This window comes from Lampetra fluviatilis, chromosome 68, assembly GCF_964198595.1.
Source record: "Lampetra fluviatilis chromosome 68, kcLamFluv1.1, whole genome shotgun sequence".
NCBI classification, from domain to species: Eukaryota; Metazoa; Chordata; class Hyperoartia; order Petromyzontiformes; family Petromyzontidae; genus Lampetra; species Lampetra fluviatilis.
The window spans coordinates 2,309,594-2,326,450 of record NC_136342.1 but is presented as its reverse complement, the minus strand read 5'-3'; the positions used below and the strand labels follow the sequence as shown (position 1 = coordinate 2,326,450).

Genomic DNA, 16,857 nt, shown 5'->3' with positions numbered 1-16,857 from the left:
ATAGAATAGATATAGATAAATAGATAAATAGAATAGATATAATAAATAGATAGATAGATAAATAAATAGATAAATAAATAAATAAGATAAATAAATAATATATAATAAATAGATAAATAGATAAATAAATGAATAGATAAATAATAAATAAATAGATAAATAAATAGATAAATAGATAAATAAGATAGAATAAGATAGATAGATAGATATAATAAATAAATAAATAGATAAATAAATAAATAGTATAAATAAGATAAATAAATAGATAGATAAATAAATAAATAGATAGATAAATAGATAAATAAATAAATAAATAGATAAATATATAAATAAATAAATAGATAAATAGATAGATAAATAGATAAATAAATAGATAAATAGATAAATAAATAAATAAATAGATATAATAAATAAATATAAATAGATAAATAGATAAATAAATAGATAAATAGATAAATAAATAGATATATAATAAATAGATAAATAATAAATAGATAAATAAATAAATAAATAGATATAATAATAGATAAATAATAGATAAGATAAATATATAAATAAATAAATAAATAGATAGAATAAATAAATAGATAGATAAATAAATAAATAGATATATAAATAGATAAATAAATAAATAGATAAATATATAAATAAATATAGATAAATAAATATATAAATAGATATATAAATAATATATAAATAAATAAATAAATATATATAAATAAATAAATAGAATAAATATAATAAATATATATATAATAAATAAATAGATAAATATAAATAGATAAATATATAAATAAATATATAATAAATAGATAAATATAAAAATAAATATATAATATATAATAAATAGATAAATAAATAGATAAATAAATAAATAAATAGATATATAAATAAATAAATAAATAGATAAATAAATAAATAGATAGAATAAGAATGTTGAAGGTGGATTGGGGTGTGGTCAGGTTCGTGGCTCACGCTGCTGTTATGTTTGGCTGGAACGCGGGCACCGTTATATACACACACACGTGTGGAGCCTGTGTGTGTGTGTGCGTGTGTGGTGCGTGTGTGGTGCGTGTGTGTACGTGTGGTGCGTGTGTGGTGCGTGTGTGGTGCGTGTGTGGTGCGTGTGTACGTGTGTGCGTGTGTGTGGTGCGTGTGTGTGTGTGGTGCGTGTGTGTGTGTGTGCGTGTGTGTGTGGTGCGTGTGTGTGGTGCGTGTGTGTGGTGCGTGTGTGTGGTGCGTGTGTGTGGTGCGTGTGTGTGTGTGGTGCGTGTGTGTGGTGCGTGTGTGTGGTGCGTGTGTGTGTGTGTGCGTGTGTGTGGTGCGTATGTGTGTGTGGTGCGTGTGTGTGTGTACGTGTGTGTGTGTGCGTGTGTGTGTGGTGCGTGTGTGTGGTGCGCGCGTGTGGTGCGTGTGTGGTGCGTGTGTGAGAAAGATGGGGAGAGAGATGGGGAGAGAAAGATGGAGAGAGATGGAGAGAGTGATGGAGAGAGTGAGAGATGATGAGATAGATGATGAGATAGATGATGAGAGAGATGAGAGAGAGATGATGAGAGTGAGAGAAGCCGTGCGCGCTTATGGACAAACCCACGCTCTCTCAACAGCACTTGCCCCAACGGCTCCCCGCGCTACAGGCTACCTGGGGCCAGCTTTGTCTTTGTGTGCGTGTGCCTCTTACTCCGAATCGCCTTCCCCTCCGGACCTTTCTGCTTCTTCTGCGCGGATTTCTTCGGTGGCGACGCCGCGGATTTCTTCGGAGGCTCCGCCGCGGATTTCTTCGGAGGCTCCGCCGCGGATTTCTTCGGAGGCTCCGCCGCGGATTTCTTCGGAGGCTCCGCCGCGGATTTCTTCGGAGGCGCCGCCGCGGATTTCTTCGGAGGCGCCGCCGCGGATTTCTTCGGAGGCTCCGCCGCGGATTTCTTCGGTGGCGCCGCCGCGGATTTCTTCGGAGGCGCCGCCGCGGATTTCTTCGGAGGCTCCGCCGCGGATTTCTTCGGTGGCTCCGCCGCGGATTTCTTCGGAGGCGCCGCCGCGGATTTCTTCGGAGCATCTGGTGAACCCGGTGCTTCTGCGCAGCCCGTGTCGGTCTTCGTCTCTGCGCGACACATTCCCACAGAGAGCGCATCAGGGATCCGGCTCGTCTCACGCAGATCCACCGCTGGATGACCGCAGTCATAACGTGGCCGCGTCTCCAAGCGTGTCTCTCTCTCACCCCGTGTCTCTCTGTCTCACCGTGTCACTCTCACCCCGTGTCTCTCTCACCGTGTGTCTCTCTGTCCCCGTGTCTCTCTCACCCCGTGTCTCAACCCGTGTCTCACCCCGTGTCTCTCTCACCCCGTGTCTCTATCACCCCGTGTCTCTCACCGTGTCTCTCTCCCCGTGTCTCTCTCCCCTCGTGTCTCTCTCACCCCGTGTCTCCCACCGTGTCTCTCTCCCCGTGTCTCTCTCCCACCCCGTGTCTCTCTGTCTCTCCGTGTCTCTCTCCCCGTGTCTCTCTCACCGTGTCTCTCTCACCCCGTGTCTCACCCCGTGTCTCCCCCGTGTCTCTCTGTCCCCGTGTCTCTCTCACCCGTGTCTCACCCCGTGTCTCTCCCCGTGTCTCACCCCGTGTCTCACCCCGTGTCTCTCTCTCTCCCCATGTCTCTCTCCCCCCGTGTGCTTCTCACCCCGTGTGCCTTTTACCCCGTGTCTCTCTCTCCCCGTGTCTCCTCCCGTGTCTCACCCCGTGTCTCTCTCACCCCGTGTCTCTCTCACTCCGTGTCTCTCACCGTGTCTCTCTCCCCGTGTCTCTCTCTCCCAGTGTGTCTCTCTCCCCGTGTCTCTCTCACCCCGTGTCTCTCACCGTGTCTCTCTCCCCGTGTCTCTCTCTCCCAGTGTGCCTCTCTCCCCGTGTCTCTCTCACCCCGTGTCTCTCACCGTGTCTCTCTCCCCGTGTCTCTCTCTCCCCTCGTGTCTCTCTCACCCCGTGTATCTCTCGCCGTGTCTCACCCCGTGTTTCTCTGTCCCCGTGTCTCCCAGTGTGTCTCTCTCCCCGTGTCTCTCTCACCCCGTGTCTCTCACCGTGTCTCTCTCCCCGTGTCTCTCTCACCCCGTGTGCCTCTCACCCCGTGTCTCACCGTGTCTCCCCCGTGTCTCTAACTGTGTCTCTCTCCCCTCGTGTCTCTCTCACCCCGTGTCTCTCTCACCCCGTGTCTCTCTCTCCCCGTGTGTCTCCCCCCGTGTGTCTCCCCCGTGTCTCCTCCCGTCTCTCCCCCGTGTCTCTCCCCGTGTCTCTCACCGTGTCTCTCTCCTCGTGTCTCTCCCCGTGTCTCCCCCGTGTCTCCCCCCGTGTCTCCCCCCCGTCTCTCCCCGTGTCTCTCCCCGTGTCTCCCCCGTGTCTCCCCCGTGTCTCACCCCGTGTCTCTCTCCATGTCTCCCCCCGTGTCTCTCCCGTGTCTCTCCCCGTGTCTCCCCCGTGTCTCCCCCGTGTCTCTCTCCTCGTGTCTCTCTCCATGTCTCCCCCCGTGTCTCTCCCGTGTCTCTCCCGTGTCTCTCCCGTGTCTCCCCCGTGTCTCCCCCCGTGTCTCCCCCGTGTCTCCCCCCCGTGTCTCACCCCGTGTCTCTCTCCATGTCTCCCCCCGTGTCTCTCCCGTGTCTCTCCCGTGTCTCCCCCGTGTCTCCCCCCGTGTCTCTCCCGTGTCTCTCCCGTGTCTCTCCCGTGTCTCTCCCGTGTCTCCCCCGTGTCTCTCCCCGTGTCTCCCCCGTGTCTATCCCCCGTGTCTCTCTCCCGTGTCTCCCCTTTGTCTCTGCCCGTGTCTCCCCCCGTGTCTCTCCCCGTGTCTCTCCCCGTGTCTCCCCCCGTGTCTCCCCCCGTGTCTCTCCCGTGTCTCCCCGTCTCTCCCCCCGTCTCTCTCACCTGTGTCTCCCCCCGTCTCTCCCCGTGTCTCCCCCGTCTCTCTCACCTGTGTCTCCCCCGTGTCTCCCTCGTGTCTCTCACCTGTGTCTCCCCCGTGTCTCTCCCCGTGTCTCTCACCGTGTCTCTCCCCGTCTCTCCCCCGTGTCTCCCCCGTGTCTCTCCCGTGTCTCCCCCGTGTCTCTCCCCGTGTCTCCCCCGTGTCTCTCCCGTGTCTCCCCGTCTCTCCCCCCGTCTCTCTCACCTGTGTCTCCCCCCGTCTCTCCCCGTGTCTCCCCCGTGTCTCCCCCGTGTCTCTCACCTGTGTCTCCCCCTGTCTCTCCCCCGTGTCTCCCCCGTGTCTCTCACCTGTGTCTCCCTCTCGTCTCCCCTCCTCCTCCTCCCGTCTCCTCGCGTCTCCCACCGTCTCCCAAGCGCTCTCCCACTCCATCTCGCGCCCCATCTCCCCCTCGATCTCCTCTTCCCTGGACCTCATCCACTCTTTCTCGGCTCTGATCCCCTCGGCGCCCTCCGGGAACGAGTCGCCATCGCCCCAGTCTCCGTCTCTCCACGCGTCTCCAAATGTGTCTCCTCGTGTCTCCACCACCACCACCGCCGCCGCCTCCGCTCCCTCCTCATCGTCCGCCTCTTTCACCTCCTTAGTAGGAGCTGCGCTGAGCACCGAGACGCAGATCCACAGGGCGCAGAGACCGAGGCAAACGCCGCGGGTGGCAGATGCCTTCGACGACGACGCCGCCGTTGGCATCGCGATGCGTTTTTCCCCCCGGCAGAAGTTTGTCGCGTTGTAGGGGCCACGCCGTTTGGAGGCCGTCAACTCGCTGTGTCACTGCTCCTGTGTGGTGGGGCTGCGTTTTGGGGACGGTTGATTTGGGTGGGTGGGTGGGTGAGTGGGTGAGTGGATGGATGGGTGGGTGAGTGGGTGGGTGGGTGAGTGAATGGGTGGGTGGGTGGGTGGATGGGTGGGTGAGTGGGTGGGTGAGTGGGTGGATGGGTGGATGGGTGGGTGGTTGAGTGGGTGGATGGGTGAGTGGGTGGGTGAGTGGGTGGGTGGGTGGGTGAGTGGGTGGGTGAATGGGTGGGTGAGTGGATGGGTGAGTGGATGGGTGAGTGGGTGGGTGGATGGGTGGGTGAGTGGATGGGTGGGTGAGTGGATGGGTGGGTGAGTGGATGGGTGGATGGGTGGGTGAGTGGATGGGTGAGTGGGTGAGTGGGTGGGTGAGTGGATGGGTGGGTGAGTGGGTGGGTGGGTGAGTGGATGGGTGGATGGGTGGATGGGTGAGTGGGTGAGTAGGTGGGTGAGTGAGTGGGTGGGTGAGTGGGTGGGTGGATGGATGGGTGGGTGAGTGGGTGGGTGAGTGGATGAGTGGATGGGTAGATGGGTGGGTGAGTGGATGGGTGGGTGAGTGGATGGATGGATGAGTGGATGGCTGGGTGGGTGAGTGGGTGGATGGGTGGGTGAGTGGATGGATGGGTGGGTGAGTGGGTGGGTGGGTGAGTGGGTGGGTGAGTGGATGGGTGGGTGGATGAGTGGGTGGGTGAGTGGGTGGATGGGTGGGTGGGTGAGTGGGTGGGTGAGTGGATGGATGGGTGGATGAGTGGGTGGGTGAGTGGGTGGGTGAGTGGATGGGTGGGTGGATGGGTGTGTGGGTGAGTGGATGGGTGAGTGGGTGGGTGAGTGGGTGGGTGGGTGGATGGGTGGGTGAGTGGATGGGTGGGTGAGTGGATGGGTGGGTGAGTGGATGGGTGGATGGGTGAGTGGGTGGGTGAGTGGGTGGGTGAGTGGATGGGTGAGTGGGTGGGTGGGTGAGTGGATGGGTGGATGGGTGAGTGGGTGGATGGGTGAGTGGGTGAGTAGGTGGGTGAGTGAGTGGGTGGGTGAGTGGGTGGGTGGATAGATGGGTGGGTGAGTGGGTGGGTGAGTGGATGAGTGGATGGGTAGATGGGTGGGTGAGTGGATGGGTGGGTGAGTGGATGGGTGGGTGGATGAGTGGATGGCTGGGTGGGTGAGTGGGTGGATGGGTGGGTGAGTGGATGGATGGGTGGGTGAGTGGGTGGGTGAGTGGGTGGGTGAGTGGATGGGTGGGTGGATGAGTGGGTGGGTGGGTGGGTGGGTGAGTGAGTGGGTGGGTGAGTGGGTGGGTGGGTGGGTGAGTGGATGGGTGGGTGAGTGGGTGGGTGGGTGGATGGGTGGGTGAGTGGTTGGGTGGGTTGGCGGGTGAGTGGATGGGTGGGTGGGTGAGTGGGTGGATGGGTGGGTGAGTGGATGGGTGAGTGGGTGAGTGGGTGGGTGGGTGAGTGGGTGGGTGAGTGGGTGGGTGGATGGGTGGATGGGTGGGTGAGTGAGTGGATGGTTGGGTGGGTGAGTGGATGGGTGAGTGGGTGGGTGGGTGAGTGGGTGGGTGGGTGAGTGGATGGGTGGGTGAGTGGGTGGGTGGGTGGATGGGTGGGTGAGTGGTTGGGTGGGTTGGCGGGTGAGTGGATGGGTGGGTGGGTGGGTGAGTGGGTGGATGGGTGGGTGAGTGGATGGGTGAGTGGGTGAGTGGGTGGGTGGGTGAGTGGGTGGGTGGATGGGTGGATGGGTGGGTGAGTGAGTGGATGGGTGGGTGAGTGGATGGGTGGATGGGTGGGTGGGTGAGTGGGTGGATGGGTGAGCGGGTGGATGAGTGGGTGGGTGAGTGGATGCGTGGGTGGGTGGATGGGTGGGTGGGTTGGCGAGTTAGTGTTACTGGACAATGCGATGTGTGGTCACGCTCTCAATCGTCATCGATACCGTATGCTAATGAGTCTGCTATCGATTCATCGGACGCTCCGAGATACGAATTATTTGTAGGAAGGCAAAGGTCACCCGTGTAGCTTGCGCCCGCCGTAGGGTCAAGTGCGTGCACACATACAAAAGACAGGTAAAGATGGCCCGTATAGCCTCCACAGGCCGTTGGGGCAAGTGCATGCACGTACACAACAGGCAAAGATGACCCCAATAGCCTCCACAGGTTGTAGGGGCATGTGCATGCACGTATACAAAAGGTAAAGATGGCCCGAATAGCCTCCACGGGTTATAGGGGCAAGTGCATGCACGTGCACACAAGATAAAGGTGACCCGTATAGCCTCCACAGATTGTAGGGGCATGTGCATGCACGCGCACACAAGATAAAGGTGACCCCAATAGCCTCCACGGGCTATAGGGGCAAGTGCATGCACGTACACAAAAGGCAAATGTGACCCGTATAGCCTCCACAGGCTGTAGGGGCAAGTGCATGCACGTACACAACAGGCAAATATGACCTGAATAGCCTCCACAGGCTATAGGGGCAAGTGCATGCACGTACACAAAAGGCAAAGGTGACCCGTATAGCCTCCACAGGCTGTAGGGGCAAGTGCATGCACGTACACAACAGGCAAAGGTGACCCGTATGGCCTCCACAGGCTGTAGGGGCAAGTGCATGCACATACACAAAAGGCAAAGGTGACCCGTATAGCCTCCACGGGCTGTAGGGGAAAGTGCATGCACGTACACAACAGGCAAAGGTGACCCATATATCCTCCACAGGCTGTAGGGGCAAGTGCACGCACGTATACAAAAGGCAAAGATGGCCCGTATAGCCTCCACAGGCTGTAGGGGCAAGTGCATGCACGTACACAACAGGCAAAGGTGACCCATATAGCCTCCACAGGCTGTAGGGGCAAGTGCATGCACGTACACAAAAAGGTAAAGATGACCCGAATAGCCTCCACAGGCTATAGGGGCAAGTGCATGCACGTACACTTACACCGGGTGCTGTCCGTGCAGGCTCCCAAGTGACTGCTGCAGACCGCGAGACGGGGACGATGGGACGACGAGAGGGGCGTGCGAGATGATGTGATGGGGGCGTGAGGATGGAGGCGGTGGTGGTGGAGGGGTAAGACGCGACTCGGATGTTGGGGTGTGGGGAGGGGGTAGAGAGAAGAGTGCAGTAGGAATGTCTGGAGGGAGAGGGTGTGTGTGTGTAAGTGTGTATGTGTGTATGTGTGTGTGTAAGTGTGTGTGTACGTGTGTGTGTACGTGTGTATGTGTGTAGGTATATGTATATGTGTAAGAACGTGTGTATGTGTGTAGGTACATGTGTGTGTGTATGTGTAAGTACTGTACTTCGCCGGTTGGAAACATTTAGGCTGGCCTGCCTACGATCCATCCTGGGTTTAACCTGCAGGCTAGATTGTGTGAGGAGCTCACCAATCCTTGAAAGATCTGGGCAAAGTCCCATCGGTGAGCTCCTCCGGCAGGCAAGGCTGCGTTGGCTGGGTCATGTAGCCCGCATGCCCAGCCACCGCATGCCTAAACAGCTTTTGTTCGGCCGGATCGAGGGGGCTAAACGGGCGCGGCACGGGCTAGAGAAGAGATGGAGTGATGTGGTACAGGAGGACGTGGAGCTGAGTGGACTTGCCGATGACTGGTACCAGCGGTGTCAAGATCGGCCTCAGTGGAGGAGGCTCGTGAAGGACGCTACTGGGCAGTTGGAGGCAGTCGCCCTCCAACAACAACGGAGGGCGGAGGAGCGACGCTCACAACAACGAGCGGAGCGCCGTGTGGCTAAAGCACAGCAAGTTGGAACAGTAGAGGGCACAGGTGGTGCATCAGCCAGTCATCTCAGTCAGTCGACCCGTGGCACCTGCCGGGTCTGCCCCATGACCTCCTGCCAGCGGGCGTTCGACACTTCACGTGGCCTCAAGATGCACATGGCCTGGCACAAGCGTCGTGGTGACGTCACCGCCACTTAGTGGCGAATGGCGGTTGTTGTTGTTGTGTATATGTGTAAGTACGTGTGTGTATGTGTGTGTATGTATATGTGTAGGTGCGTGTGTATGTGTGTGTGTATGTATATGTGTAGGTGCGTGTGTATGCGTATGTGTAAGTACGTGTCTGTGTGTGTAGGTACGTGTATGTGTGTGTATGTATATGTGTAGGTACGTGTGTATGTGTTTGTATGTGTGTGTTTAAGTACGTGTATGTGTGTATGTGTGTGTGCATTGGGGAGCGGTGGTGTAGTGGTTAGCGCTACGCTGCGCTACGAACCTGGCGACCCTGGTTCGATTCCCGCTCACCGGTGATGATTATCTTAACCGGTCCTGGGCCTCCCCTACGTCGACTCAGCCTCAAATGAGTACCCGATGCGGTGCGTTGACACTGGGGGAGACAAAGGCCACCCACACCCCGTTCGGTTCGGCCAATGTCGGCCTTCACATCGGCGCTGCTACTTTGCAAACGGCACTTGCCCCAACAGTCCGCCGCAGGCTATACGGGGGACCTTTGCCTTGAGGAGGCTTGGAGCGAGTTCGAGAGACGGGGGGGAGAGGAGGAGGGAGGGAGGAAGTTGAAAAAATAACAAAGAAATGAAAAGATAAAAGAGAGAGAGAGACAGAGAGACACACTAAAACCGCACGTGTGTTAGAGAGAGTGTGTCTGCGTGCGTATGGGGCCGTCCGGGGGGGGGGGGTTAAGAAATGTGACGTTAAATAAATATAGACAACACGTTCTACTTAATTAAATAGACTTTGTAATAAATGTCTTCTCCTACAACATCAGAGTGCAGCGCCACATTAAATACGCACTACAATGACAATAGTTTAAAGCGATTTGAAGCATGTTTTATTTTTTTTGGGGGGGGGGCAGAACTTTGTGACGCCGCGTGACGAGGGGGGGGGGGGGGTCAAAAATCGTCCAAAATCGCGTGACGTCATTTATGGACGGCCCCAAATACTATTAGACGCATCGTTGATTCTACAGACTCATAGAGACCCACAGAGACCCACAGAGACCCATACTCATAGAGACCCACATAGACTCATAGAGACCCACATAGACTCATAGAGACCCACAGAGACTCATATAGAACCATAGAGACCCACAGAGACCCACAGAGACCCACAGAGACTCATAGAACCATAGAGACCCACAGAGACCCACAGAGACTCATAGAACCATAGAGACCCACAGAGACCCACAGAGACTCATAGAACCATAGAGACCCACAGAGACCCACAGAGACTCATAGAATCATAGAGACCAACAGAGACCCACAGAGACCCACAGAGACTCATATAGAACCATAGAGGCCCACAGAGACCCACAGAGACCCACAGAGACTCATATAACCATAGAGACCAACAGAGACCCACAGAGACCCACAGAGACTCATAGAACCATAGAGACCCACAGAGACCCACAGAGACCCACAGAGACTCATAGAACCATAGAGACCCACAGAGACCCACAGAGACCCACAGAGACTCATAGAACCATAGAGACCCACAGAGACCCACAGAGACCCACAGAGACTCATAGAACCATAGAGACCCACAGAGACCCACAGAGACTCATATAGAACCATAGAGACCCACAGAGACCCACAGAGACCCACAGAGACTCATATAGAACCACAGAGACCAACAGAGACCCACAGAGACTCATATAGAACCATAGAGACCCACAGAGACCAACAGAGACCCACAGAGACCCACAGAGACCCACAGAGACCCATAGGACCATAGAGACCCACAGAGACTCATATAGAACCACAGAGACCAAGAGAGACCCACAGAGACTCATATAGAACCACAGAGACCAACAGAGACCCACAGAGACTCATATAGAACCACAGAGACCAAGAGAGACCCACAGAGACTCATATAGAACCATAGAGACCCACAGAGACCAACAGAGACCCACAGAGACCCACAGAGACCCACAGAGACCCATAGAACCATAGAGACCCACATAGACTCATATAGAACCACATAGACCAAGATAGACCCACAGAGACTCATATAGAACCACAGAGACCAACAGAGACCCACAGAGACTCATATAGAACCATAGAGACCCACAGATACCAACAGAGACCCACAGAGACCCACAGAGACCCACAGAGACCCATAGAACCATAGAGACCCACAGAGACTCATATAGAACCACAGAGACCAAGAGAGACCCACAGAGACTCATATAGAACCACAGAGACCAACAGAGACCCACAGAGACTCATATAGAACCACAGAGACCAACAGAGACCCACAGAGACTCATATAGAACCACAGAGACCAACAGAGACCCACAGAGACTCATATAGAACCATAGAGACCAACAGAGACCCACAGAGACTCATATAGAACCACAGAGACCAACAGAGACCCACAGAGACTCATGTAGAACCACAGAGACCAACAGAGACCCACAGAGACTCATATAGAACCACAGAGACCAACAGAGACCCACAGAGACTCATATAGAACCATAGAGACCAACAGAGACCCACAGAGACTCATATAGAACCACAGAGACCAACAGAGACCCACAGAGACTCATATAGAACCACAGAGACCAACAGAGACCCACAGAGACTCATATAGAACCACAGAGACCAACAGAGACCCACAGAGACTCATATAGAACCACAGAGACCAACAGAGACCCACAGAGACTCATATAGAACCACAGAGACCAACAGAGACCCACAGAGACTCATATAGAACCACAGAGACCAACAGAGACCCACAGAGACTCATATAGAACCACAGAGACCAACAGAGACCCACAGAGACTCATATAGAACCACAGAGACCAACAGAGACCCACAGAGACTCATATAGAACCACAGAGACCAACAGAGACCCACAGAGACTCATAGAACCATAGAGACCCACAGATACTCATAGAACCATAGAGACCCACAGAGAATCATAGAACCACATAGACCAACAGAGACCCACCGATACTCATATATCCATAGAGACCCACAGAGACACATATTCATAGAGACCCACATAGACTCATAGAGACCCACAGAGACCAACAGAGACCCACATAAACACATAGAAGCCCACGACCTCCTGTATACCAGGCGAGGGAGTTAACATCTCCTAGCCACCGTGATGATGATGAGATAGAGACACACGCAGACTTCAAATATACAGCAGCAGGCGTCGTCAGGGTCGAGATCGAACCCACGACCTCATGTACACCCTCCTAGCCACCGTGATGATGATGATGATGAGAGAGACGCAGACTCCGAATATACAGCAGGCGTCGTCAGGGTCGGGATCGAACCCACGACCTCCTGTAGTCCAGGCGAGGTAGTTAACATCTCCTAGCCACCGTGATGATGATGAGAGAGAGAGAGACGCAGACTCCAAATATACAGCAGCAGGCGTCGTCAGGGTCGGGATAAAACCCACGACATCCTGTACACCAGGCGAGGCAGTTAACATCTCCTAGCCACCGTGATGATGATGATGACAGACAGAGAGAGAGACGTAGACTCCCAATATACAGCAGCAGGCGTCGTCAGGGTCGGGATCGAACCCACGACCTCCAGGCGAAGTAGTTCACATCTCTTAGCCACAGTGTCGTCCATGTCTGAAGTGTGGTCGACTCAGCTTCAAATGAGTTACCCGGTGCGGTGTGTAAACAATATCGCCACTGGGGAGACAAAGGCGGCCGGGCGTGGTGCTAACAGCACTTGCCCCTACAGCCTGTCCAGGCTGCACGGGGGATCTTTGCCTTGTTGTCTGTGTGTCTCAGGCTGCGTTGGCTGGGCCATGCAATCAGAGGTCGCAACCGGGTACCCGATACCCGTACCCTACCCGATACCCGGCTACCCGTACCCGGCCGGGCACGGGTAGCCGTTTGCGACCCTGGTGCGGCCGGGTACGGGTAGGCCGTGAGTCACTGGTGAGTCACCGTTTGTCACTCATTTCGGGTAGGGTATGGGTAGCGTACGGGTACCCGTACCTGGCCGGGTACCTGTTTGCGACCCTGGTGCGGCCGGGTACGGGTACGGGTAGGCCGTGAGTCACTGGTGAGTCACCGTGATTGTCACTCATTTCCCAACGTCTTGTCTCTTCTCACAATTCAAGTTCCTAGAATCAACCCACCCGCGCCTGCAACGTGGTTTCATCCCAGAGGTCGCAATCGGGTACGGGTACGGCCGGGTACGGGTACCCGTTTGCGACCCTGGTGCGGCCGGGTACGGGTAAGGAATCAAAACCCGTTTGCGACCTCTGCCATGCATCCAGATGGCCGGTACGTAGCGGTGTCGAGATCGCCCTCTGTGGGGGAGGAGGGGAGGCTCGTGAAGGACGCAGCTAATGCTGCTGCTGCTGCTGCGCAGGTGGAGGCAGTCGCCCCTCCAGTGACAGGCGGAGGGTGACGGAGGAGCGACGCTCACAACAACGAGCGGAGCGCCGGGCGGATAAAGCGCAGCGAATTCGCACAGTGGGAGGCACAGGTGGTGGCACGTGCCAGTCATCTGGGTCAGTGGACAACGTGGCACCTGCTGGGTCTGTCCCGTGACCTCCTGTCAGCAGAGCGCCTTCGACAACTCCACGTGATAGCCTCAAAGTGCACCTAGCCTGGCACAGTAGGGGGCACAGGTGGTGGCACGTGCCAGACATCTGAGTCAGTCGACCCGTGGCACCTGCTGGGTCTGTCCCGTGACCTCCTGTCAGCAGAGCGCCTTCGACAACTTCACGTGATAGCCTCAAAGTGCACCTAGCCTGGCACAAGCGCCGTCGTGACGTCACCGCCACTGTGTCCATGTAAGACAAAGATCCCCCGTATAGCCTCGACGGACTTTCGGGGCAAGTGCTGTTAGCGAGTAAGGGGGCAGCACTACGCCAACCCCCACCACCACCGCCCCCCCCCCCCCCGCGTGCGTAGTGACATCACCACGTAATTGAACGGTGCGTCATGACGTCACCACGGTCGACTTATTACGTAACGCGCCTTACGTCTCGCTCACGAACGCGTTGCGTAATCGAGCGTGATGACGTCACGAGACACGGGGTCTGCGTGGGAGCGTGCGTAGGAGGGGGGGGGGGAGAAGGGGGGTTGGGAAGGGAGGGGGGAGGAGGGGGGAGGAGGGGGGAGGAGGGGGGAGGGGAGGGGGATGGGTGGAGGGGAGGGGGGAAGGGGGGAGGAGGAGGGGGGGAAGAAGGGGAGGGTGGAAGAGGGGAGGGGCGTGAGGGGGGGGAGGGTGTAGGAGGAGGGGAGGGGCGGTAAATAGTGACGTCACGTCGTATGCGGCGGCGGGGGGGGGGGTAAAATCATGACGTCACGAAGCCCCTCTCCCTGCGCGATGACGTCACGCGCGCGTCTTTGCTTCGCTGTCCGTGGTGCTGAGATTTTGAGACGTGGGAGGAGGGGCGGGGCGGTCACGTGGGGGGGGGGGTCACGGGGGGGGGGTCCCGGTAGGGGGGGCGGTCACGTGGGGGGGGGGGTCCAGGGTTGGGGGGCGGGGGTCCCGGGGGGCACGCGCGTGGGAGGTCACCTCCAGGGGGGGGGTAGAGGTCACCGGCTGGGCAGCACCTAGGTCGACTCGACCTTAGAAGCGAGCGAGAAACGAGCTCCCCCCCCCTCGTCATTCGGCAGCGCTGGGGGAGACAAAGGCGGTCGGGCGTGGGCTCAGTAGGCTCAGTAGGCCCGCAGGAGGCAAGTGCTGCGTTCGGCAGCGAGTAGCAGGGCCCCTTGAATGCTACCGGCACTGTGGCACACGAGGGGGTCGTGGGTGGTCAGCACCACGCCCGGCCGCCTTTGTCTCCCCCAGTGCTAGCGATGTTTACGACACCGAAAGCGGCGGGTGCTCGTTTGAGGCTGAGTCGACCTAGGGGAGGCCCAGCACCGGTTCAGATAATCGTCGCTGGTGTTGGCCGTGAGCGGGAAATCGAACTCGGGTCGCCGGGTTCGTAGCGCAGCGCGCTAACCGCTGCACCACCGCTCCCCGCAAAGACAAAGATGCCCCGTGTAGCCTCTAACAGGCTGTAGGGGCAAGTGCAGTTAGCGAGCTCCACATACACACACAGACAAAGATCCCCCGTGTAGCCTCTAACAGACTATAGGGGCAAGTGCTGTTAGCGAGCGGCACCCCATGAAGGCTACCGGCGCTGTGGCACACGAGGGGGTGGGTGGCCAGCACCACGCCCGGCCGCCTTTGTCTCCCCAGTGGCGATGTTAACTACGCACCGCACGAGGTCACTGGGTTCGGAGCGAAGCGTGCTAACCGATACACTACCGCTCCCTACACACACACACGTACACACACACACACACACGTACACACGTACACACACACACGTACACACGTACACACACACGTACACACACACACGTACACACGTACACACACACACACGTACACACGTACAGACACACATACACACACACACGTACACACGTACACACACACACACGTACACACACACACACGTACACACACACACGTACACACACACGCACACGCACACACACGTACACACGTACACACACACACGTACACACACACACGTACACACGTACACACACACACGTACACACGTACACACACACACACACGTACACACACACACGTACACACGTACACACACACACACGTACACACGTACACACGTACACACGTACACACACACGTACACACACACACGTACACACGTACACACACACGTACACACGTACACACACACGTACACACACACACGTACACACGTACAGACACACATACACACACACACGTACACACGTACAGACACACATACACACACACAGACACACACACACACGTACACACAAACACACACACGTACACACACACACACGTACACACACACACACGGACAGACACACATACACACACACACACACGTACACACGTACAGACACACATACACACACACACGTACACACGTACAGACACACATACACACACACACAGACACACACACACACGTACACACGTACACACACACACACACGTACACACACACACACGTACACACGTACAGACACACATACACACACACACACACACACGGACAGTCACACATACACACACACAGACACACACACACATATACATATACACACACATACACACACACTTACACACACACAAATACTGTACACACTTACACACGCACAAATACACACACATATACACACACATATTCACACACTTACACACACACGCAAATACTGTACACATATACACACACTTACACACACACAAATATACACACGTACACACACACACACAAATACACACCCACACACATACACACATACAAATACACACACATATACACACACATATTCACACACTTACACACACACGCAAATACTGTACACATATACACACACTTACACACACACAAATATACACACGCACACACACACAAATACACACCCACACACATACACACACGCAAATACACACACACAAATACACACGCATATACACACACATACACACACCTACCAATACCACCACGACCACCACTACCATCACCACTATCATCATCAGCCAGGTTCAATCCACTGTTGAATGAACGCCTCCCTTAAAGCGAACCAATCACAGCCCTGCGATGTGACCACAACAACAACAGCAGCAGCAGCAACAACAACAACGATAATGTTGTTGTTGTTGTTGTTGTAATCAATGCGTTGAATGCGGCGTGCGAATGAGAGCCGCGATATTGCGGAGCGAGGAGGCCAATGGCGGACGTGGGGAGCGAGATGGGGAGAGGCAGGAGAGAGAGCTAAAGGGAGAGGGGAGAGAGCTAAAGGGAGAGGCAAGAGAGAGGCAGGGGAGAGAGCTCAAGGGAGAGGCAGGAGAGAGGCAGGGGAGAGAGCTCAAGGGAGAGGCAGGAGAGAGGCAGGGGAGAGAGCTAAAGGGAGAGGCAAGAGAGAGGCAGGGGAGAGAGCTCAAGGGAGAGGCAGGAGAGAGGCAGGGGAGAGAGCTCAAGGGAGAGGCAGGAGAGAGGCAGGAGAGAGAGCTAAAGGGAGAGGCAAGAGAGAGGCAGGGGAGAGAGCTCAAGGGAGAGGCAGGAGAGAGGCAGGGGAGAGAGCTCAAGGGAGAGGCAGGGGAGAGAGCTAAAGGGAGAGGCAGGGGAGAGGCAGGAGAGAGAGCTAAAGGGAGAGGCAGGGGAGAGAGCTAAAGGG

General features: G+C 54.9%; 2 protein-coding genes across 2 annotated transcripts in view; one reads left to right on the top strand and one right to left on the bottom strand.

The window, feature by feature from the left end:
• Nucleotides 1–1,628: 1,628 nt before the first annotated feature.
• On the bottom strand, nucleotides 1,629–9,032 carry LOC144952507 (uncharacterized). The gene is made up of 3 exons (XM_078882953.1): nucleotides 8,944–9,032; nucleotides 4,241–4,737; nucleotides 1,629–2,095 (listed from the first exon to the last, which is right to left on the bottom strand). Exons 2-3 carry the CDS (start codon nucleotides 4,635–4,637, stop codon nucleotides 1,629–1,631), a joined length of 864 nt encoding a protein of 287 aa, XP_078739079.1. The 5' UTR covers nucleotides 4,638–4,737; nucleotides 8,944–9,032.
• Nucleotides 9,033–12,941: 3,909 nt separating this feature from the next.
• GRIN1 (glutamate ionotropic receptor NMDA type subunit 1) overlaps nucleotides 12,942–16,857 on the top strand; it is a 94,459-nt gene continuing 90,543 nt past the window's right edge. Inside the window, 1 exon segment of the mRNA XM_078882952.1 lies at nucleotides 12,942–12,948. Coding sequence (XP_078739078.1) covers nucleotides 12,942–12,948 — 7 coding nt within the window.

Bases quoted from the DNA above. Each gene is read 5' to 3' on its own strand.
- LOC144952507 (XM_078882953.1), bottom strand. From the start codon at position 4,637: ATGCCAACGGCGGCGTCGTCGTCGAAGGCATCTGCCACCCGCGGCGTT. The intron at 2,096-4,240 runs GTGAGAGACACG...TGTGTCGCGCAG, and splicing joins GAGACGAGAGGGAGACACAG to AGACGAAGACCGACACGGGC.